A 25,175-nucleotide genomic window follows, 5' to 3' on the forward strand; every position below is an offset into this window, starting at 1 on the left:
CAGTATGTAGCAGGAACAGATTCTGCGGACATTTCATTCTGCGCAGAACAGAACTGGCAAAGGGCAGTGGGCACAATGTTTTTAGAGGACACCAGAGCTGCCACTTTCATTCCTCTATGCAAAGAGATACGGATAAAACATTGCCCATCAAGGTGCCGCTCCAGGACAGGCGAGAAGCATCGTGTTCTATCCAGAGTTTCATCTTAATCCCGGAGCTCACCGCAGCTGCCAGTAAAGCCCAGATGCCAAGTGCACAAATGTTTATTTCAAGTGAATTTCCAGCTAAGGGGAACTATAAGCACTATTATCCGAGTCAGCCCGTCCATGAAAGGTTTAGAGACGAGAGTCTGGTTGGCCAAGTCAACTAAAAATCAGCAAGATTTCCCCTGTACAGTTCCTCTGTTCCTGTCTTTCCTGCAGGCTCACTTAAAAGCAGACCTCCAGTCATTTTTTTAATCTTTCCATCTATTAAATCTTCTGTTTTATCTTTGGATACTAAAACGTTTTTTTTCTGCCAGTAAATGCCTTATATACAGCCCACTTCCTGTTTCTTGCCTGGTCATTAGGTCTAGGCTTATGACATCATGCACGACTCTCTCTCACTCTCCTGGGCGTTTGCAAGGGTGGGAGGGGGGGGGGGGTGAGTCATAAGAGGGCCAATGAGTGCTGCAGAGCTGGCGGTGCGCCTCTGTGTAAATCCAGGAAGTGAACAGGCTCATCACCCTCTAATTTATTTCAGTTATCTTGCAAACCTGGCCTGTTAGCGAGCCCTGAGGAACAGGGTTGATGACCACTGCTTTATAGGGAGAGACTCTCCTCCTCGCAGAGTGGGAAGGGAAGGAACAACGGGGTGATGTAAACAAGGCACTTCCACGTTCTGCCTATTTTTTATTTTATTTATTTCAGTTACTTAGATAGCGCCGTCAATTTACGCAGCGCTTTACATATACATTGTACATTCACATCAGTCCCTGCCCTCAAGGAGTTTACAATCTAAGGTCCTTAACTCACATTCATACATACTAGGGACAATTTAGACAGGATCCAAATAACCTACCAGCATGTCTTTGGAGTGTGGGAGGAAACCAGAGTACCCGGAGGAAACCCACACAGGCACAGGGAGAACATGCAAACTCCAGGCAGGTAGTGTTGTGGTTGGGATTCGAACCAGCGACTCTTCTTAGCCCTTGTACACACGGTCGGAGATTCCGACAACCAAATCCGGAGTAATTCCGACGGATTAATTCCGGAAGAGGTCCGGAAGTGATGTTGCATACACACGGTCGGACTAAGTTGTCGGAAAATCTGATTGTACATAACGTGATGACGTTATTTTGTTATGACGGAACTACTTTCACGCTAGTAGCCAATAGCTTTGGTCTAGGAATTTGATCTGAGCATGCGTGGCACTTTGTCCGTCGGAGTAGGCTACACATGATCGGAGTATGTCCGATCGGAGCATTTTGTCGGAAAATTTTACCGGCAAGTTGGAAAAATTGGTCCATCGGATCTTCCGACGGAAACAGTCCGATGCAGACCACACACAGTCGGAATATCCGACAAAACGTTCCGATAGGAAACATTCCGACGGAATCTCCGACCGTGTGTACAAGGGCTAACTGCTAGGCGAAAGTGCTACCCACTACACCACTTTATAGGGAGAGACTCTCCTCCTCGCAGACTGGGAAGGGAAGGAACAACGGGGTGATGTAAACAAGGCATTTCCCCGTTCTGCCCCTTTTTTATTTTATTTATTTCAGTTACTTAGATAGCGCCATCAATTTACGCAGCGCTTTACATATACATTGTACATTCACATCAGTCCCTACCCTCAAGGAGTTTACAATCTAAGGTCCCTAACTCACATTCATACATACTAGGGACAATTTAGACAGGATCCAATTAACCTACCAGCATGTCTTTGGAGTGTGGGAGGAAACCGGAGTACACAGAGGAAACCCACGCAGGCACAGGGAGAACATGCAAACTCCAGGCAGGAATTGTTGTGGTTGGGATTCGAACCAGCGACCCTTCTTCCTGCTAGGTGAAAGTGCTAACCACTGTGCCTGTGCCTAGTGACATGACAGACCACCACTCCCCTGTCATCGGGAGCAGTGATCGCTGTCATGTCAGTGGTAGCCCATCCCCCCCAGAGTTAGAATCTCTCGCTAGGACACACTTAACTCCTTGATTGCCCCCTAGTGTTTAACCCCTTCCCTGCCAGTGTCATTTACACAGTAAATCAGGGTATTTTTATAGCACTGATCGCTGTATAAATAACAATGGTCCCAAAATAGTGTCAAAAGTTTCTGCCATAATGTCGCAGTCATGATATAAAAATAAAATAAAAAATATAGCAGATCGCCGCCATTACTAATACTTTTTTTTTTTGCCAATTGCTACAATATTTTATGTCACACTGTATTTGCCCAGCAGTCTTTCAAACGCAATTTTTTGGGAAAAATACAGTTCAATAATAAAAAAAAAATTAATAAAAAAAAAAATTTTTTGTTTTAATGTGAAAGATGATGTTACGCCACGAGAATTGTGATCTTTTAAGCAAAAAAATTGTGATTCTCATTTTAGCCAGAATCGTGCAGCTCTACATTCTAGTATCCTGGGCCATTAACCATACATGAACTTTACAGACAAACCATTACATTGCCTCTGTGTCCATAAACTGTATGTACACAAGTAGGTTTCCCTTTAAAATGTAGTCCACAGTAAAAATGCTTTAGCAATGAAACAGATCCCATAATACACAGCCACGGCCATGACAAAGCTTTAAAACTGGTCAACTGACACAGGAATTTTAATAGTGGTTGCAATCTAATATCCCAGCTCAGACTTCCACGTAAACACACTGGCACCTGTCCTGCAGCCCGCAGCTGTCTAACAATACACTGACCACAGCTTGCATTATTGTAACTATGATTAATCTGGGAATCCATAACAAGGTCACAGATGCTCAATGAATACTGACAGATCTTATAATAATAGGTATGTGGAAATACCAGTTTCAATTATACGATAAAAAAAAAAAAAAAAAAACCCCAATACCTCTTACAAAAGAAAGAATCTCTACCTTTCGGCACGTCTTGAAGCTTTTTAAAAGCCTAGCAGCTTCTTTAACCACTTGCCGACCGCAGCACGCCAATATTCGCCGGAACAATGGCAGCGGTGGGCCAATGGGAGGCGTACAGGTACAGCCCCTTTAAATCAGGAGCTAGTGGGCGTGCGGGAGCCCGCCGTGTACTGCGTGACCGCGCCCCGCGGACTCCATGTCTGCCAGTGTCCCGCAAAAGCGTCGCGGATCGGCAGAACGGGAACAGGGCATTTCCCTGTTCTGCCTAGCAACACGACAGAGACCTACTGCTCCCCGTCATCGGGAGCAGTGATCTCTGTCATGTTGTAGCGAGCCCACCCCCCCTACAGTTAGAATCACTCCCTAGGACACACTTAACCCCTTGATCGCCACCTGGTGTTGAACACCCCCCCCCCCTTTCCTGCCGGTGTCATTTACACAGTAATCGTGCATTTTTATAGTACTGACCGCTGTATAAAGGACAATGGTCCCAAAATAGTGTCAAAAGTGTCCGATATGTGTCCGTCGCAATGTCGCAGTCACAATAAAAATTGCAGATCGCCACCATTACTAATAAAAAAAAAAAATAATAATAAAAAAGTGCCATAAATCTATCCCCTATTTTGTAGACGCTATAACTTTTGCGCAAACCAATACACATACGCTTATTATGATTTTTTTTTTTTTTAACCAAAAATCTGTAGAAGAATATATTATACACACATACATACACACACACTGTATATATATATATATATATATATATATGTGTATGTATGTATGTATATATATATATATATATATATATATATATATATATATATATACACATACACACACACATACATACATACATACATACACACACATACATACACACATATACACACACACTTTTTTTGGGGGGGGGGGGGGGGGGGTATTTATTATAGCAAAAAATATAATATATTGATTTTTATTTTTTTCCCCCAAAATTGTCGCTCTTTTTTTGTTTGTAGCGCAAAAAAAGAAAAACCGCAGGGGTGATCAAATGCAACCAAAAGAAATCTCTATTTGCAGGACAAAAAAAGGATGTCAATTTTATTTTGGTGTAACATCGCATAACCGTGCATTTGTCAGTTAAAGTGAGGCAGTACCACAAGTCTTTCAGGCGGGGTCTCTGCATTTATTTAAAAAAGAATGTACTATCTGCAATCTTTAATTATAGAAACACCCAAATTGCTCCTGAAAACCCAGAGACGATGTGATCAAATCTGCCTAAGCATTAGCTCAGAAATCCCAAAAATCAGCCTTAGAAAGAAAAGGCTCTTTACTTAAAAGAATGATGCAATTTGAAAATGCTGACAAGTAACCTTAACAGTGAAGTGTGAATTTTAACAATGGGAGTGCTGTGAGCAGACCTGAGATATCCATTATAAGCGGCGTCATCGTTTCAGGAATACAAGGTCTGCAATGTGAGTGCAAACACTTATTTCTGGTGGGTTTCTCTGACTATAGTTTCACATACCTCTGTGCCTTATTCTCTTCTGTAGTAATAAACTCTGGAGTAGTCTATAAATGACACATACTTAGTTGGTGATGGATATCATTTGGGGGGGGGGGGGGGGCAAGATTTTAATTAAGTCTACTAATTTGCAGACAGCGGGAGACACCCCAAGGCTATATAAAAAGAAAAACAAACATAGAGGGTTGCTTGTTCTTCCCCATGCTGGGCTGCAAGGGGGCAATGTGGTTCCCATAGCAGAAGATAACTGCAGATGTTGTTGGGGTGGGGAGGGTGGGGAGGGTTGGGAGGGACCAAGGCTGCTGGAAATGCCGCAACAAGACACAGCTGATGAAGAAGAACGTCCTTGCTGATGCTGAAACCACATCCGAGGCACATTGCCAACATTGACTGTATAAATCCTAAGGCTGCACCAATACTAGTATAGGTGCAGATACCGAGTATTTGCACAAGTATCGGTACTCGTGCAAATGCACCGATACCTGAAACAGATACTTTCAAGCTCAGTTTTTGAGCTGTCAGTGGGTCTCCCCTGTTGACAGCTGAAGTGTTAAAGTATGGTAATTGGAGCTGGGAAAAAAATAAAAATAAAAAGCAGCTTGCAATGTTTATTAACAACATTGCTCAGCCACTGAAACACTAAAATAAAAAGAAACATTGTTTCTTTCTGTATCTTTCTGTTTCTTCATCTGCAGATCAAAAGGGATGAACAAATGTTCCTCTGTTTAACCCCTTATTAACCCTTAATTTACTCTAATCAGCCTTAATTAACTCCCTATTCACCCTCATTAATTTATTCTTTTGCTGCTTTTTTGTCACGTCTATTTTATAAGCGATAAACAATTAAAACTTTTTTTTTTTCTTTGCTTGCTTTGTTTAAATACATATTTACCCCTTCCTTACCAGAGCACTTTTTGCGATTCGGCACTGCATCGTTTTAACTGACAATTGCGCAGTCGCGTTTGATGTTGCACCCAAACAAAATTGACATATTTTTTTCCCCACAAATAGAGCTTTGTTTTGGTGGTATTTGATCACATCTGCGGTTTTTATTTTTTGCGCTATAAACAAAAAAAGAGCGACAATTTTGAAGAAAAAAAAAAAAAAAAAACACAATATTTTTTACTTTTTGCTATAATAAATATTCCATTTTTTTTTTCTTAAACTAATTTTTTCCTCAGTTTAGAGCTATACATATTCTTCTACATATTTTTGGTAAAAATAAATAAATCACAATAAACGTATTTTGATTGATCTGCGCAAAAGTTAGAGCGTCTACAAAATAGGGGATAGATTTATGGCATTTTTTAGTAGTAATGGCGGCGATCTGCGATTTTTGTTGTGACGGACATATCGGACACTTTTGACACATTTTTGGGACCATTCACATTTACACAGCGATCGGTGCTATAAAATTGCACCGATTACTGTGTACATGTGACTGGCAGATAAAGGGTTAACACCAGGGGGCGTTGCAGGGGTTTATTATGTTCCCTGGGAGTGATTCTAACTCTGGGGGGAGGGGACTCACAAGGGGAGGAGACCGATCGTTGTTCCTCTGTACTGGGAACACACCATCGGTCTCAACTCCTCTGACAGGACATGGATCTGTGCATTTACATACACAGATCCACGGTCCTGCTGTGTTCCCGGGCAATCGCGGGTGCCCGGCGGACATCGCGGCCGCCGGGCACACGCACCGGTTCCTGAGCGACGCCGCAGGCACGCCCCCTAGACGGCCGGGAATGGGAGGACGTCATATGACACCCGCCCAGGATGGGAGATTCCATCTGCGGGAGTCCTATTCCTATGGGCGGGTAGTGAAGTGGTTAAAGTGGAACTCCAAAAAAAAAATTAAAATTTTTTTTAAAAAAAAAAAGACATATAAAAAGGGAGAACCTCCTTGCATGGACAAAGCACAGGTTTCCTGTGGTTGCAATATAATATCCCAAGTCAGACACAAATGAAAACACACCAACACCTGTCTAACCACAGCTCAGGGTTAAAATGATTAATTGGAGAATCAATAAGAAGGTCACAGATGAACTGTGGTAGATCAGGGTGGTGGTGACCAACCTTTTCACCTTCCCGGACCACATTATATAGTCAGGTTAAAAAAAAAAAAAAAAAGACAAGTCCAAAAAAACAAAACCCACAAACAAACCACATACAATCGCATATACACAATCCTTCACCCAGTAGATCCAGAGGAAGGCAAAAAAGCCCAGCAAAGCATTTTCCAATTTGTTACAGCAAGGAGAACCGTGCCGATGCGATAAAACATGGTCGTCGCCGTGTTTTACTGCACCAGGTGACACCAACCCTAGTGACGCCACTGAGTAAGCGCATCAAGATCTGGTTGGATGGATGTAGTAGCGTTTCTTAACGAATTCAAGGTGCTCATTCGATATTTTGGTTCTAATTTTGCCCTTCGTGTTCTTCCTCCTTGAAGATAGTTGCTCACAAAATATTGGTGCTGCTGAAAACTGATGACATGAATAAGACCCCTTTGACACTGAGCCGCCCCGGGCGTCAGCGGTAAAGCGGTGCTAATTTTAGCGCCACTTTACCACAGTTTTAGCGGCGCTATTCAAACCGCCCCCGTTAGCGGCCGGAAAAGGGGTTAAATCCACCTGCAAAACGCTGCTGCAGTGGCGATTTGCTGGTGCTGCCGCATGGTTTTCAATGGGGCAGCGCCCTCCAACCACCTTCTTAGCTTCGACTTGTGTTACCTCATCCAGTGCTGGGACAAGATCATGTAGTGGCCAGGAGAAAGATGCCAAATTGCGTACAGCACCCCCCCCCCCCTTTATTATGTGCTATAAGGAGGAGGGGGAGAGAGCAGCGCTGGCCTGACAGAAGTAGTGATGCTGCTGTCACTACTCCTTTCAGGCCTTATAGTATAAGGAACTTGCAGCTCCCCCACCCCTACAATGTGCCCAGAGCAGCCACCCACCCCTTCTGCCCACCCCTGGTTCCAGCCCCGCCTTGATCGTGAAAAAAACACTGCATCATGGCAAGAGGTCCCAGGTATTACTGTGGTAGAGAATATGGAAGTAGCTGAGGGGTAAAAGCTGTGAAGAAGAGTATATCTGGGTCAGGGGATGGACTTTTAAAGAGAAGCTTGGTCCAGAAATGGAAAAGGCGCCAAGGTCTCTATAAAGGGAAAATGTCCAAGTTAAAAAAAGAAAAAAAAAGAAAAAGAACAAGAAAGTCTCCCCCACCTTTCCTAAATGAAAAATGTTAATTCATGGTAATAGCGATACGACAATGGCTTGAAACAATGCCCGTTTGGCTCTATTTTATGAGTACAATGTACACAGGTATGATGACTGGTCTAAGCAGTATAAACCAGCTACAAATTAAAAATATCTGGAAGAGACGAGTGTAATACGCACAATACAATGGCAGATGCCTGGTGTCATTGTTCCAGATGGTGGCTCACTTCCACATAGGAAGGAAGAGAAGGACCCCCTCCGTCAGAACAATGCACAAATCCTCCGCTCTGAGTCACTCATAGATTACGTCTCTTCACAACTTAAAGCTGAACGAGAAAATTAGAGAGAAAAAAAAAAAAGGTCACAATTTATTCATTACAAACTCTTTTTGCTCTTTATTTTACAAATAGTATCTGAATACTATTAAAACCAACTAAAGCTCAAATCAGAAGGATCCATTTCACAAATAGGCAAACATGGCTAAAAGATGTAGAAGTTTAGACTCGGTTCACACAAATGCGCTTTTCATGAGATTTCCAATGTAGTGCGACTTTGATGTTATAGGTTTTTGGCCAATGACAATAGCTTGTGCGACATAAATTTCCTGCTACTGTGAGAAATTCTTCTCCTTTTTACTTCCTGGTTCCTCTGTGTTGCGTGGCGCGCAACACGCTTTTGCGGTGCCAACGCAAGCGAGACGCGCGGTTTGCAGCGCATTTCCAAACGCGCACAAAAAGCGGCCATATTCAGTGCGGGCTGTCACGCGTTTGGTAAAGTGCACACGTGAACGCTGCCCAGTTGTTAATGACGTAGATCTTTATCAGTACACCAAGGATCGTCACAAAGTGACATCCAAACGGGTAGTTTATTAGATGATCACAACACAAGAAAGGTGCAATGTTTCGGAGTAGTGCAGGACCCCTTCGTCAGGCATGTGACTAACATGCCTGACGAAGGGGTCCTGCGTGACTCCGAAACGTTGCCCCTTGCCTGTGTTGTGATCATCTAATAAACTACCCGTTTTGGACGTCACTTTGTGCCGATCCTTGGTGTGCTGATAAAGATCTACGTCATTAACAACTGGGCAGCGTTCACGTGTGTTTATTGCATGCTTGTGTTTATTGCATGATCAAAACACAAGAAAGGTGCAATGTTTCGGAGTCATGCAGGACCCCTTCACATGTTGTCACATGCCTGACGAAGGGGTCCTGCATGACTCCGAAACATTGCATCTTTCTTGTGTTTATTGCATGATCAAAACACAAGAAAGGCGAAATGTTTTGTTATCACGCAGGACCCCTTCATCAGGCATGTTCGCCACATGCCTGATGAAGGGGTCCTGCATGACTCCGAAAAACATTGATTTGATCATGCAATAAACACAAGAAAGATGCAATGTTTCGGAGTCATGCAGGACCCCTTCGTCAGGCATGTGACAACATGTGAAGGGGTCCTGCATGACTCCGAAACATTGCATCTTTCTTGTGTTTTGATCATGCAATAAACACTAGCAAGGGGCAACATTTTCGGAGTCACGCAGGACCCCTTCGTCAGGCATGTTAGTCACATGCCTGACGAAGGGGTCCTGCACGACTCCGAAACATTGCACCTTTCTTGTGTTGTGATCATCTAATAAACTACCCGTTTGGACGTCACTTTGTGCCGATCCTTTGTGTGCTGGCAAATAACTACCTTGTGACTTGAACCAGTATCCAGCTGGTTGTTGCTGCAGCACCCAAACCTTGAGGATCTTATGCCAGGAACATGTGAGATGGGAATATGAAGTAGTACCAATTGTTAATCACACACCAACTGCAGTTAGCAGACGCTTGTTTTGTTGCACATTTGTCACGCTACAAAACGCGTACCTAAAAAAAAAAAAAAAAAAACAACATGTGTGATGCTCCATGACCGGAAGCGTTCTTGAGCAACTTTGGGGCATTTGTCACGCATAGGGCAGCCCATTCCAGTGAATGAGCTGCCCTATGTGCCACGTGCAAAATTCAGGCAAGAAAAAGGGAATGGGAATGCGCCGTTCACACTATGCTTAGGTGTGACTAGTATGTGCTTGGGGGGGGGGGGGGGGGGGAGTAGTTTTTAGGCAGTAAGGATGACCTGGGAGGAGAGCACCAAAGTAGTGCACGAACCTTTTCCAAAATCATTGCATTGATTAGGATGGGCACTAGTGTGAATCAGGCCTTAGTCTGCTTATTTCAGCACAGCCTTGTGTGGCAGGGCAGGAGACATGACTTTGTTGCGTGCCAGTGACAGTTACAACTCTTGTGCCACCTCCAGCCTGTGACTGAACATTGAAAAGAGAAGCAGTAGGCTGTTTAGCTAATTTTTCTGTGTTGTCCTCCCATCGGTATACTTCTTATGCTTGCACGTTCTTCCTCACTCCTCTTAGGCTGGCCATACATGGACGAATTTTGAAAGAATTTTCTTTTGAAAAAAAAAAAAAAAAAATCTGAAATTTAGTTTTGTGATCTGATGATGCCACCATCGATTTCAAAATTCAGCCAACCAAGCCTTCAATTTCACCTCCTATTGCTACAGAAAATAATTTTCGTGGCTGGGAATCTTTTTTCTTTCCAGGAATTTCCTTTTCTTGCGCATGCGCATTTCTTTGCAGGAGTCGCCCATCATTGATTAGAGAATCGTTCGTTGTTCAAAAAATTTCCAACATGCCGAAAGATCGGCTGTTGTTGCAGCCCACTAATGGTACGAAATTCGAATGAAAGTTCTTAGATAAGATTTTCGAAAGAAAATTCTTTAGAGATTCGACCCATGTATGGCCTGCCTTAAAGTGGTTGCAAACCCTTGCAAACACACATTTTGCTACAGGTAAGCCTATAATAAGGCTTACCTGTAGCTACCCTGGATATCTTCTAAACCTGAATGCTTTGGGAGATATCCCCTGTATTTGCATGTGCCGACGTCATCACGCACACTGAAGCAAATTGAAGCGTGCCATTGCGTTGTGTGGTGTTACCAGCAGGAGTTAAGTCATCACAGCACCAGCCAATCACAGCGCCGGAGCCCGCGACACCTGGAAGCAACTCCGGGAGCGACGTACGAGGACGGCTGCAGGGACTTCGATCTCAGGTAGGTAATTCATAATGAGCTAGTATGCTATGCATACCAGCTCATTATGCCTTTGCCTTGCAGGGTTTTTTTTTGTCCTAGGGTTTACAACCACTATAACAACACTGCATGTCCCTGAGTGAGCTTCACTAAACTACTTTTACCTCTTATGCCGCGCACACACGACCGGACTTTGACGGACTAGGTACGACGGAATGAATCTGTCGGATATTACGATCGTGTATGGGCTCCAGCAGACTTTTTTTTTTCCCCAAAAGTCAGACGGACCTAAAAATAAAACACGTTTCAAATCTTTCCAACAGACTCGAGTCCGGTCGAAAAATCTGTTCGTCTGTATGCTAGTCCGGACGGACGAAAACCGATGCTAGGGCAGCTATTGGCTCCTGGCTGAACTTCCTTATTCTAGTCCGGTCGTACGCCATCACGTTAGAATCTGTCGGACTTTGGTGTTATTGTGTGTGGCCAAGTTCATTCTTTCGGAAAGTCCATCAGAACTCCGCCAAAAGTCTGCCGGGAAGACCGTCGGACCTAGTCCGTCGGAAAGTCTGGTCATGTGTCCATGGCATTACAGAGTTACAATGCTTAACTCTAATAATTTCACCTCTAACCATATATCAAGCACTGTGGTTAAATATCCAATCATCTGTGTTGAAGGGCTGAGGAGACGTCATTATATATCAACTCCCATTAAAACAGGGCAACAATAAGCCAAAATTACAATGCAACACTAAGCAATCCCTGCAAATTGAATGAACAAATATGGCTGCCCCTAGGCCAATATACTGCAAACTATGCATAAAACAGGTTTAATGAAGTGGACCTATATGCAAAAAAGATTTTCGATCTTACAGAGGGGTGGGGGAGGGGGGATATATAGAAAGATAAATTTTGTCAAAGCCGTACTCTGAAAAAATCTACCTGCAGAGCATGCTGTACAGCAGGGCTAGGCAACCTGGGGTCCTGCGGCTGTTGTGAAACTACATTTCCCATGAACCATTGCAAGGCTGGTAGTTACAATTACTCCCAGAGGCATGATGGGACATGTAGTTCTGAAACAGCTGGAGGGCCCCAGGTTGCCTTCCCCTGCTGTACAGCAATCTCTCCCCGTTTCATTCACTCTGCAGATCGGAGCTTCCCCCACCACCCCTGCTGCTTCTTGAATATACCTCACCAGTCATCAGATATGAGAAAGCAAAGCCCTGCATCCGAGACGGTCACCTGAACACTTGGGGGCCCATTCACACTAGGAACTGCATGTGAATCACACAGGAATGCCGCGATTCCCACGCAGTTCTGTGCCAAATACGATTTCAGCCCATTCATTTTTAATGGGCTGAAATCGCAGCCCACCAAAAAGTAGTGCATAGCAACGGAGCGAGCCAGTCGGGTAAACACAATGCATTTGCGACCGGTATTTGGGGGGGGGGGGTATCGTTAACTTTTAACTGACCCCCACAGCAGATTACAAGGGCATTGTTCAAATGCGGTGCAAGAAGCTGCACGGGAACACGGCTCTCCCACTCTGCATTCACGCGAGAACGGGTCCTTACACGGTGCAGAACAAGACATGGCAAGTCAGTAACTGAGAAAAAACTGCAGGAAGACTGCAGGAAATATTGATGACTAGTCAGTCCTATGCCCTCTGCTTGACTTTTCTGGCATCTGTCATACCTGGAAGTATACTGGCTGTAAAGATTCTTGGGGTGGCATAGCTTTTAGCACAGAGAAGGTTCTACAAACAAATGCCAGCCCATGTAAGTATTAAAGAATAATTTCAGGGTCTCTTTAAAGTGATTGTAAAGCCTCAAAGTTTCACCTTAATGAATTCTATGCATTAAAAAGGTGAAAAACTTGTGCTGCAGCTACCTCCAGACACCCACCCCCCATCCCCCTTTTTCTTACCTGAGCCCAACCCGATCCAGCGACTTGTAGGAGCGCAGCCGCTGACGCTCTCCTCATTGGACAGATTAATAGCAGCAGGGGTCATTGGCTCCCGCTGCTGTCAATAAAATCCAGTCAGTATCACGGGAACGAGGGGGGAGGTCGAGTCCCGCTGTCAGTGTCAATGGACTCGGGAGCGTGCCCGCACGGGTGCCCCCAAGAAAAGCGGTTTTCCGTGGGGACACCTGATGAAGAGAAGGGGCCTGTAGCACCAGCAGGGAACCTCAGAAGAAAAGGATCGGGGCTGCTCTGTGCAAAACAATTGCACAGAGCAGGTAAGTATAGGCATTTTTTTATTTTATTTTTTATTAAAAAACACACAAGGTTTTACAACCCCTTTAAGGGAGTAAGGAAACAACACAATCTGTTTTACTGCAGAGATAGCGTTTCAGGGGTAGCAAAAGGAATACGATGGCACAGTGGTGTAGTGGGTAGCACCCTCGCCTAGCAGTAAAAATGGGCTTCTGTCCAAAATTGGCCCTGGTATATGAATGGGAGTTGGGGACCTTGGATTGTGGGCTCCTTGAGGTAAGGGACTGATGCGAGTGTGTGATGAATATGTGTGGAGCGCTGCGTAAAATTGACGGCGCTATAGGGGTACCTTAAAATAAATAATAATATAATAGATGAGCCTCTTAATGAGATACAAAGGGGGTCCCCGGGTTACGAACCCGTTGGGGACTCTCCTCCTGTTTGGAATCCAGGAAATGTTCATAAGTCGGCCACGCATGCGCAGAACAACAATTACAGACATTTCCAATGTTCAGTCGAATGCCGCTTGGCGCATGCGCAGCAAATTACGGACATTTCCGACGTTTTTCGAGGCTCCGCCTGGCCGCGCATGTGCAGGACAATTACGGACATTTCCGATGTTCCGTCGAATGGCGTTCGGCGCATGCGCGGCAAATTACTGAAATTTACGCCATTTTCCAAGGCTCCGTCTGGCCACGCATGCACAGAACGCAGATGGTCCCAGCAGCGCCCCGATTGTAAGTTGGGCGTTTGTAAGTCAGGGACCCCCTGTACAGGGATAGGAATAATTGTAGACACGCGCACACACACTCACTCAGGTTGAACTGGTGTCTTTATTCAACCTTACTATGTAACGTTGGAACCAAAAGAATGTAAGACAATGCACAAGATCTTTCAGAGAACGATGAAATGAAGAAATTAAATATGAAGGAAGGAGGAAGGAAGGGAGGAAGGAAGGAAGGAAGGAAGGAAGGAAGGAAGGAAGGAAGGAAGGAAGGAAGGAAGGAAGGAAGGAAGGAAGGAAGGAAGGAAGGAAGGAAGGAAGGAAGGAAGGAAGGAAGGAAGGAAGGAAGGAAGGAAGGAAGGACGGACGGACGGACGGACGGACGGACGGAAGGAAGGAAGGAAGGAAGGGACAAGAAACCAGAAAGGAGAAGAAACCAGAAAGGAGAAGAAACAAGAAAGGAGAAGGAGAAAGGAGAAAGGAGAAAGGAGAAAGAAGGAGGAGAAGTAGGTTATACCAGACACACAGATATGGCAAAGCAAACCTTGTGCCAATAATAACTGTAAATAGCTTTGCTATTGACTCTACAGCACATTCTCATTCACAGAGGAGAAGAGATTGGCAGGCAAAGGGAGAAGACAGAAGTCTGTTCTGACATTGGTGTCACTCGCGCAGCAGTGACACAGCATTTGTCGCCATCCAGAAAGGATTAGATGAGAGTGACATCCAGATGACACTGCAGAGGAGAGGAAATCTTTAGAAAGTCATAGGAAATCTTTAGCATGCAGTGCGGCTCGGCTTCCTGATCACAGGACTCAAGTAGGTCATGACATATCCTAATGGGGCTCTCATGGGCATCTGACGCAGCTATCAATGTGCATCTTCTTCTCAGGAACATAAAAGACATGCAGGCTTTAGAATAAACTCAGATAATGCATAAGTGCACATCAAGCACAAGAGCCTCACTTGTGCCTGAGGAGTCTCAGGGACTGAGGTAACACAGGCTGCGGACAATCCAGACACTATAATGTGCTTTGCATTCAGTACAAGGTTAGATTTATGTTAGCATTGATCTGAAAGTAACCTTGGATATTAGCCGTCTCTTCTGCAATAAAAACAAACTTACCTGCCAGCGTGTTATAGAATGTACATTCTTAGCATACCACGGTGTCAGAATGAACTCCCATGCCAATGCCCAAGAGATACGTCATTCGGGCCCAACCCAGCTAATATGGCTGAACACCCCAACCCTAGAAAAAGACCGGGTAAAGATGCCTGCATTGGCATGGGAATGAGAGAATGCACGCTCTGTCTTAAAGCGGTTCTTCACCCTAAAGGGGAAGTTCCGCTAGTATTATCCCTCCCCCCCTCCGGTGCCACAATCGGCACCTTTCGGGGGGGAGGGGGGTGCAGTTACCTGGATAATCCAGGTAACTGCACCCACTTCCGGACAGACCGCCGCATGGCTCCGCCCCCCCGTTGTGTTCTGGGAAGCACACAGTTCCCAGAGACACAGCGGGGAACCAGCGCAGCGCGGCTCGCGCATGCGCAGTAGGGAACCGGGCAGTGAAGCCCTCATGCTTCACTTCCTGATTCCCTGACAGAGGATGGCGGCGGTGCCTGCAGCGAGACGAGCGATCGCTCGTCATCTGCCGCCGACATCGCTGGAACCTGGGACAGGTAAGTGTGATATTATTAAAAGTCAGCAGCTGCAATATTAGTAGCTGCTGGCTTTTAATATTTTTTTTTTAGGTGCAGCTCCTCTTTAAAGTAGATGTAACCCCCCCCCCCATAAGCTTTAACACAAATAAAGGAGACCTATCATAATTTTGTTACATTCCTTTTCAATATTGGACAAAATACACACGACCGGACTTTCCGGCAGACTAGGTCCAAGGGAATCAGTCCACCGCACAATCCGATCGTGTGTGGGCTAATCCGATCGTTTTTCTTTTAAAAATCAGACGGACCTAGAAATAGAACATGTTTCAAATCTGTCTGACGGATTCAATTCCTATCGGGAAAACTGTTCGTCTGTGTGCTGATCCGACGGACCAAATACAAACACAAGGGCAGCTATTGGCTACTGGCTATTGAACTTTTTAGTCCAGTCTTCCGTCATCACGTTCAAAATGAACGGACTTTCGAACAGACTTTGTCCGTTCATGTGTGGCCAAGTCCGTTCGTTCGGAAAGTCCATTGGACCTAGTCTGCTGGAAAGTCCGGTCGTGTGTACGCGGCATAATTGCTTTCTAACACTAGTTATGTGGACCAACCTGCCCACCTTCCTTTCCTCCCACAGCTGATCCAACAGCAGCTAGGAAGGAGATGGCAGATTCCTAAGTGCAGCTTGTCCTGACTGAGGCTTTCCCACAGACAAGCAACGGCAAGAGGAATGCATCTGCATTTCTCTTGCCGTGGCTTTGCTGTGGAAAGTACTGACACCCGAAACAAGCCGCTGCTCTGTCAGCCATCTCCTTTAAATCTGTTGTCGTATTGGCTGAAGCAGAGGGTGGGGGTTGGCAGGTTAGACCTCATATCATGACTAGGCTTGGAAACCACTTAGAAACTTGGGGCAAAGCACTATATGAACTTTGTCCCATAGGTGCCAGGATTGTAAAACAGAAATTGTGATAGAGATACTTTAAAATTGTAAAAAAAAAAAAAAGTCACTCAATCTTTTTAAATCTGAAACCTTTCAATAACATAATCCCCAATGATCCTGCCATAAAGGATATTGTTTAGGGCACTTCTGGTTATAGGGTGACAAGTCCCCATCTGTCAACTGTACTCCTGTGTTCCCACCCTGTGACACAGGATACAGACCACAAAAGGCTGTTTTTAAACAGACATTACGCAGGCATGGCCCACGGTTGTTTTAGCAGAGCCACATCCAAAAGGGGAAGTTCTGCTTTAGGGTCTCGTTACCCGCTCCTCTTGCACAATTGTTGGGTAAAGGACTCGTTACCCACTCCTCTTCCACAATTGTCACTTTTGAGGAGCGAGGGGGGGGGGGGGGGGGCAGGTAGCCAATTCTGACAGGTACCCGCTTCCCACTTTCGTTCCCAGCGCCACAGAAGTTCTCCTCTCTTCCTCCCCCTGCAGTCTTCTGGGACAGCGACAGGTCCCAGAAGACTGCATCCGCCATTCACAATGAGCAGAGCGACTCATGCCTGCGCATAGGGCAACCGGCTGTGAAGCCGCAAGCTGTCACAGCTGGGTGCTCATAGTAAAGATGCCGGGGATGGAAGACAGCGGGGTAAGATCGACTGGGGTTAGCACACTGCATGATCGAGCGAAAGGTGAGTGGCTGTTTAAAAAAAAAAAAAAAAAAAAAAAAAAAATCAGCAGCTACAGTTTTTGTAGCTGCTAACTTTTTTTCACAGGTGGCTAGTCCTCCTCTTTAATTATGGGACAGGACATGATGGGAAATCTTCCCAATAGGACACGGATGGCCAAAAAAAAAAAAAAACTGACAGGGGTTATAACCCCTCCTTGATCCAAAACAAATAAAAATGTGTTGTCCTCAGTTCTACTCCAAAGACTTGCTGGTAGGTTAATTGGCTTCTGTCTAAATTGGCCCTAGTATATGAAAGTAAGTTAGGGACCTTAGGATTGTAAGCTCCTTGAGGGTAGGGACTATTGTGAATGTACAATGTATATGTAAAGCGCTGCGTAAATTGACGGCGCTATACAAGTACCTTAATTAATAATAATACTTTACTAACCTCATTATACAAGAAAATGATCAGACTGGGAGAAGATGGGGGCAGTGCTGTGAGTCAATCAGCCTCTTAGGCTTTGAACAATGCTGTCAGCCTAATATAGTGAGCATACGGCAACGGATGGCACAAGGATGATCTCATCAATGTCCTACTGCTGCTTCACTGCCCAATCACAGGCTGGGGGTGGGTTCTGGGTGAAGCTGTATTGCTGAAGACAAACCTGTTCAGAAGAAAATAATGAGGACGACTGCCACTGCTAGGCTCATTGTGAAAATCAAAAACTGACTGGATGTTATTCTTCCCCGCTGGCTTCGGTAGTTTTAGTCACTGACCCAGGAAAAGCCAGAGAAAAGTCACAAGTTCTCATATGCATACATTTGATTTCACTTAAAAAAGAAAAAAGGAGATCCGTCAGTTTGACCAGACAAAAGTTACAAACCCTCTTTAAAGTCCCAAAGCCCCGTCAGAAATGGGTTTCTAAATGCTTTGGTCAATGAACGATTTTATTTGGTTTTGACGGAAGCACGGTTGTTTATTTTATGCCATGGCTGTAAAAAATCCTTCGGAATCTGTACTGTCTGTGCACAATGTTCAATAAAGTTCTTTGATATAAAAATAAATAAAAAAATAAAAAAAAGTCCCCAACCCCACCCACCAATGTTCAAAGAAAAAAAAAGGGGGGGAATTCTTTTTTGCATTATTTTATTTGCTTATTTTTTCTTTTTTTTTCTTTATCAGTTTGGCAGCCCACCATGCATGACTCATTGTGATCACCAGGCAAATTTAATAGGCAAGTCCCCCTTTTTTCTTATATTATCATGTACTATTGGTGCTCTCGTGGGCATCTACTGGCAGCCCTGCTGGCAGTGCTTCATCCATTTTTGCAAGTTATATGGTGGAACATTTCACATGGTAGTTGTCGCTTAGAACTACTGCTGTTCATCTGTCCCTTACGGTTGTCAAATATCCATGCTTTGTATCGTTGTGATATGTTTTTTTTTTCTATTTTTTTTTTTTGTAGTAAGACAAAATGATAACTGCATATACCTCTTCGTAAATACCCCTGACGAAGGTGCTTGAACCAGAAACTCGTTGGGTACCGGAGACTAATGCCGCGTACACACGATCGGAATTCCGGCCAGAAAAAGACAGATGAGAGCTTTTCATCGGAAAATGCGACCGTGTGTACGCTCCATCGGAATTTAGCTGTCCGAATTTCCACCGGCCAAAAATTGATAGCATGTTCTCAATTTTCCCGACGGAAAAACTTTCTATCGGTAATTCCGATCGTGTGCATGCAATTTCGACACGACAAAAATCACGCATGCTCAGATTCAACTACGAGACAGAAGCTATTGGCTGCTGGCTATTGAACTTCCCTTTTCTAGTCACGTCGCACGTGTTGTACGTCACCGCGTTATAAATGATCGCAATTTGATGTGACCGTGTGTAGGCAAGACAGCTTGAGCCGAATTCCATTGGGAAAACCATCAGAGCTTTTTCCGCCGAGAATTCCGATTGTGTGTACGCGGCATAAAGCTGCACGATCCTGGCTAAAATGAGAATCACAATTTGTTTGCTTAGAAGATAGATGACGATTCTCGCAAATTGTGCTAACTTTACTGTTTATTTTTTTATTTTTTATTTATTGAAGTGTATTTTTTCCCAATAAATTGCATTTGAAAGACTGCTGGGCAAATACAATGTGACATAAAATATTGCAGCAATTGCCATTTTATTCCCTAGGGTCTCTGCTAAAATTATAATAAAAAAATAAAAAAAATTAAAAAAAGTATATATATATATATATATATATATATATATATATATATATATATATATATATATATATATATATATATATATATATATATATATATATATTCTAAATCAATCTCTCTCTCAACAAAATGTTGACAGGCTCATAACTATAGTTTCATCATATTGCATACTTTCAAATAAATTCCAATATTGCACACATTATACTAGGCTTCTGCAGTTTTCAGTAAACCATTGTCAGATAACACCCCTCGTTTTTCCTTCAGTATTTTCCACCATTCCTGCGGCTGCAATCTACCCCTTGGAGGAATGGTGATTCCACAAATCTTCGCTAATTTTTTTGCTTCCTTAACAAATCTCTCTCTCCCCCCCCCCCCCTCCCTCTCTCTCTCTCTCTCTCTCGTAATTTTCTAGTAAAAAGTATTGATTTTAACTTAAGAAAGAAGTGTCAGAAAAAGATTTAGACATTAAGTGGTTGAACTTCTATATTTTCTTTACATCCCAAAGTCTTAGTGGTAGTTCCTCAGTGCGCAGAAGCAGCCCATACATCACCAAGATGCCCCACAGGGACACTATCAGCACAACATCGATAAACTTCCAGCACTAAAGAACTGCACACCAATATCCCAAGGTTCCAACACCTTCAATTTACCTCTAGTAATAAAATAAAAAAAAATAAAAAAAAAAACCTTGTGCGTCCAATCATGTGACCTTCTTACCTTCCTTCCAAGATGTAGTGTTCAGGCCTGGGTGGCCAATCACCAGGCCAGAGCACCATCATGTTGAGAGGGGGGAGATCATTAATCTTGCGTAAGCAAAACAGAAAAACTCGGGGATTCTAAACCCAAGGCTACAAAAGCAAATCAGACTGGGTGTCGGTCTTCCTCCGCCATGCCCGACCTAACGTTATACAGTTGATGACAGACCCCCCAAAAAAAAAAAAATAATAAAAAAAAAAAGGAAAATTAAAAGTTGACATGACTCAAAAAAGGTGAAGAACTACAACTTTTAGGGAACACCTAGAAATAAAAATCGTTTCTAAGCCGTGCTGTGAAAATCCTTCTTTCCTTTGAATCCTCAATGTCTCCTGAAAAATATCAATGAACTTCCCATTAGCTGTAAAGCTGCACTGTGAAATCGAAGGCAACGCTTCCTCCCACTGCCGGGCCTCACCAGATGTGGAGAGAGATTTGACAAGGTCATGACTGGGCTCGATCACAGTTTTCCTTGCTGGAGAGTAAACTGTTCCTGAGGACCTGCAGTGCAAGGATCTCCCTGTGTTGCTTCATCGATTCTGCAGATTTCAGCTCCCCATACCACTTCACTTGAGGCTTCTTGATTATTACCCTGTTAAAGCAGAACTCCACCTCTCCTCTACTATATTTTGAATATTCTTACTTTTTTTGGGGGTAGGGAGCAGTTACCTAGTTTTGGCAAGTACTCGCACCCACTTCCGTTTGGATCATCTAGGCAATCCGAGCATAAGTTCACCCCACCCTCTACCCGTCCGCAACCTTCTGGGACACGCCACAGGTCCCAGGAGCCTGCGGGACCATTCACAAGGCACATCGCAGCTTGCACATGTGCAGCGGGAAGCCAAATGAAGCTGCAAGGAGTCACAGTCAGCATCCCACAGTTAACATGCCGGCGCTGAGGACTTAAAGACCGGCGAAGAACCGGCCTGGGTGAGGATGGCGCTGGATGCCTGGACAGGCTAGGGCGTTTACAGTTGTTGTAGCTACTGACTTTAAAATTTTTTTTAAAAAAACTAGGAACCTGGCTGAAGTTCCTCTTTAAGAGCATTGGTTTACCTGAGATGGCTGCCTCCACATAGAGAAATACAGCAGAACAAGGCAAGGTGATTCAGTGGAGGGCCCTTGGAGCACGATTCCTCCCACCGTCGACAATGGGGCACCCTTCCTCCCACCGTCGACAATGGGGCACCCTTCCTCCCACCGTCGACAATGGGGCACCCTTCCTCCCACCGTCGACAATGGGGCACCCTTCCTCCCACCGTCGACAATGGGGCACCCTTCCTCCCACCGTCGACAATGGGGCACCCTTCCTCCCACCGTCGACAATGGGGCACCCTTCCTCCCACCGTCGACAATGGGGCACCCTTCCTCCCACCGTCGACAATGGGGCACCCTTCCTCCCACCGTCGACAATGGGGCACCCTTCCTCCCACCGTCGACAATGGGGCACCCTTCCTCCCACCGTCGACAATGGGGCACCCTTCCTCCCACCGTCGACAATGGGGCACCCTTCCTCCCACCGTCGACAATGGGGCACCCTTCCTCCCACCGTCGACAATGGGGCACCCTTCCTCCCACCGTCGACAATGGGGCACCCTTCCTCCCACCGTCGACAATGGGGCACCCTTCCTCCCACCGTCGACAATGGGGCACCCTTCCTCCCACCGTCGACAATGGGGCACCCTTCCTCCCACCGTCGACAATGGGGCACCCTTCCTCCCACCGTCGACAATGGGGCACCCTTCCTCCCACCGTCGACAATGGGGCACCCTTCCTCCCACCGTCGACAATGGGGCACCCTCCTCCCACCTTCGACAATGGGGCACCCTTCCTCCCACCGTCGACAATGGGGCACCCTTGCTCCCACCGACAACAATGGGGCACCCTTGCTCCCACCGACAACAATGGGGCACCCTTGCTCCCACCGACAACAATGGGGCACCCTTGCTCCCACCAACAATGGGGCACCCTTCCTCCCACCAACAATGGGGCACCCTTCCTCCCACCAACAATGGGGCACCCTTCCTCCCACCAACAATGGGGCACCCTTCCTCCCACCGACAACAATGGGGCACCGTTCCTCCCACCGACAACAATGGGGCACCCTTCCTCCCACCAACAATGGGGCACCCTTCCTCCCACCGACAACAATGGGGCACCCTTCCTCCCACCGACAACAATGGGGCACCCTTCCTCCCACCGACAACAATGGGGCACCCTTCCTCCCACCGACAATGGGGCACCATTCCTCCCACCGACAACAATGGGGCACTATTCCTCCCACCGACAACAATGGGGCACTATTAGTACAATGTCTTCTTTTTTTTTTTCACGCCTACTGATGTTTTCCCAACAATCAGGCAATTTCTACTCCCACTGGTCAAAGTCAACCCCCCCCCCCCCCCCCACAAAGTCTGAAGGACAATAAACTGGCCTTTTGTTTATAAAGTATGAAGTCCCCAGACAATTCTAGTGATTAGTCCTTTGCCTTCAACTTGTCTTACAAGTTCTCTTCAGCACAGCAGATACCCCCAATAAATCAATTGTTTGCAAAAGAAGAAGAACAGTATTTTTAGCAATAAGATCCTTAGCAACAGACTGAAGTCTGTTGAACAGATTCTCTCCCCCCCACCCCCCCCCCCCGCATTGGTTTCAGCTGAATGGATACATTTCTTTATATGTATATTTTCCCCATCACACTTCCAATAATCCATCAGAGAAAATTGAGTGCTGTCCGATACTTTTTTTTTTATTTGCACTAACATACAATTTTTCAGGACAAGCTTCCGGGGGTAGGTCCCCTTCTTCAAGGTCGAAGCAGCTTGCACCTTGAAGAGGGGGGACATACCCCGAAAGCTTGTCCTGAAAAATTGTATATTATTGCAAATAAAAAAAAAGTATCGGACAGCACTCAATTTTCTCTGTCACAATTGCACTAATACGGCTACAATCATATCAAGTAATAATCCATCACACACACACACACACACACAATATACATTCACATCTCCAATACATGAAAGCATTCATCCGTAGCTGTCAGAGCCTCGTGTATTTTGCATTCAAATAACTCAGCAGGAAAAAAAAAAAAAAAAAAAAAGTTCTTTTGAAGCGTTTATAGAAGAATTGTTTGAACACAATTCTGTACGACCGAGGAATCGCCAACAAGTCTGGCGTGCACCATCTTGTCTATAATGGGTAGCCTTTGTAGGTGTAGAACAGATAAAAGGAGGGCAGAAAAAAACGATTACATGGTTAAGTGATTGCATAGCTGGCAACATGCAAACCGCCCCAAAAAAAAAAAAAAAAAAAACACCACGTGGTGCTGCCTTTAAAAAAAAAAAAAAAAAAAAAAGCAGAAAATGCTCTTGAAATTTCAGATGACAACACGCCTGCATCTAGGAGTGCACTACAGCCATTCTCAGATTAGCAGTGAATGAAACAGAAAGCTCCCTATACAGAAGAATGGATGAAATGAGATGGGAAAAAAAAAAAAAAGCAGATGGGAGAGAAAAGTTAGACAATTAAAAGACATAACGGTACCGTTCATCGGTTCGGTGTTAAGCATCTGCCAGCAGCCTGTGCCGCTCTCAGCATTTCCTCGAGGACTTTTTCGGCGTCCGCTGCCTTTTTGTGCTCCCCCACCCCCTGTTCTGGCAGCTGTTTCTGGGAGAGGGGATTGGCAGCGCAGGACAGGAAGCGGAGTGCGAGGAGGAGCGAGCGAGCAAGCGAGCGCGCACGGGCTGCTAACACTCGAGAGCAGGAAGCCAATGCAACATGATATTGCAGGAAAACCCGAGAATTAAAAAGCGTGCAAGCGGGAGGGTGCTGGAGACACGCAGGACCTTCAGACAACGTGCTAATAGCAGTAGTCAGCATAGGAACAAAAAGCGCAGACAGTGACAGCACGTAAAAAGTGCACACTTGTCGTTTAACCCTTTTTACGACTATGGGTACTTTATGCCTTTGTGACTAGAGCGAACGTCTAAACGCTTTAAAAAGTATTTTTTTTACCCCCGCCGCCTGTATAGCTACAAAGCTCTCACACACTGCACAGCAGTCTATGTCTTATGCTGGCCATACACAATATGAAAAAAAAAAAAAAAATAATAAAATAAAAAAAATACATCGGCCAAACCCATTTTCCAAAAAAAAAAAATAAATAAAAAAAAACGAACATTCAACCGTGAGAGCAAAACGATAGCGCCATCATGTAATGACCTATAAATCGTTCAGTGGACGTAAATAAAATATAAAATTTAAAAAAGTAAATAAAATAAATAAGTAAATAAAAAAAAAAATTGTTAGTTTTCTTACATATACCTAGTGCAAACAGTTTTCGGACAGGAAGCACATTAACCTTTCAATTTATCGTTCGTTAGAAAATTTCCAAACTTGTCTTTCGTTTTTTTTTTTCAGCTCAAAAAACATCCCAACGATTTTCGATTTTGTGCCCACTAACTGGCCGAGAAACGAATGAACTGGCCAAATGACCGAATTTCGGCCGATTTTTTTCGTACAGTGTATGGCCAGCATTAGGGTAACGCCACTTCGTGGGGAAAAAAAAAAAGTCATAGAAAAATGTGTAAAAAAAAAAAAAAAAAAAAATGATATATAGCATATATGAAATTGTGACAATTAAATATTACCTTTCCTTTTCAATAGTAGTGCACCAAAACCGACAACTCACTTGGCTGAAAACTGAAACCGTATCGACAGTTAAAAAAAGAAAAAAAAAAAGGAAATAGAATTAATGTGCCTGGCGTTTTTGCATTGAAGAAGTCAGAGGGGCGCAGTTTTTTTGCATCAAAGCCAGAGGGGCGCGTTTTTTGCATCAAAGCCCAGAGGGGGCGCGTTTTTTGCATCAAAGCCAGAGGGGGCGCGTTTTTTGCATCAAAGCCAGAGGGGGCGCGTTTTTTGCATCAAAGCCAGAGGGGGCGCGTTTTTTGCATCAAAGCCAGAGGGGGCGCGTTTTTTGCATCAAAGCCAGAGGGGGCGCGTTTTTTGCATCAAAGCCAGAGGGGGCGCGTTTTTTGCATCAAAGCCAGAGGGGGCGCGTTTTTTGCATCAAAGCCAGAGGGGGCGCG

The 25,175-nt window shown here is 44.8% G+C and overlaps 1 protein-coding gene across 2 annotated transcripts in view; it reads right to left on the minus strand.

Moving 5' to 3' along the window:
* Positions 1 to 25,175, minus strand: part of PTK2 (protein tyrosine kinase 2) — a 549,666-nt gene that overhangs the window by 480,957 nt on the left and 43,534 nt on the right. The window contains exon 1 of one of the 2 annotated variants that reach the window (XM_077493389.1): positions 23,632 to 23,739. The exons of the other annotated variant lie outside the window; for it this stretch is intronic. Within the exon in view, the coding sequence (XP_077349515.1) occupies positions 23,632 to 23,656 (25 nt within the window). The 5' untranslated portion in view covers positions 23,657 to 23,739. Of the gene's footprint in view, positions 1 to 23,631; positions 23,740 to 25,175 lie in introns of those variants that run through there. 2 annotated transcript variants of the gene reach the window in all.

The sequence above is a fragment of the Lithobates pipiens genome, unplaced genomic scaffold (genome assembly GCF_037356315.1).
Source record: "Lithobates pipiens isolate NorthernLeopardFrog02 unplaced genomic scaffold, aLitPip1_a1.2 Scaffold_19, whole genome shotgun sequence".
Taxonomy (NCBI): Eukaryota; Metazoa; Chordata; class Amphibia; order Anura; family Ranidae; genus Lithobates; species Lithobates pipiens.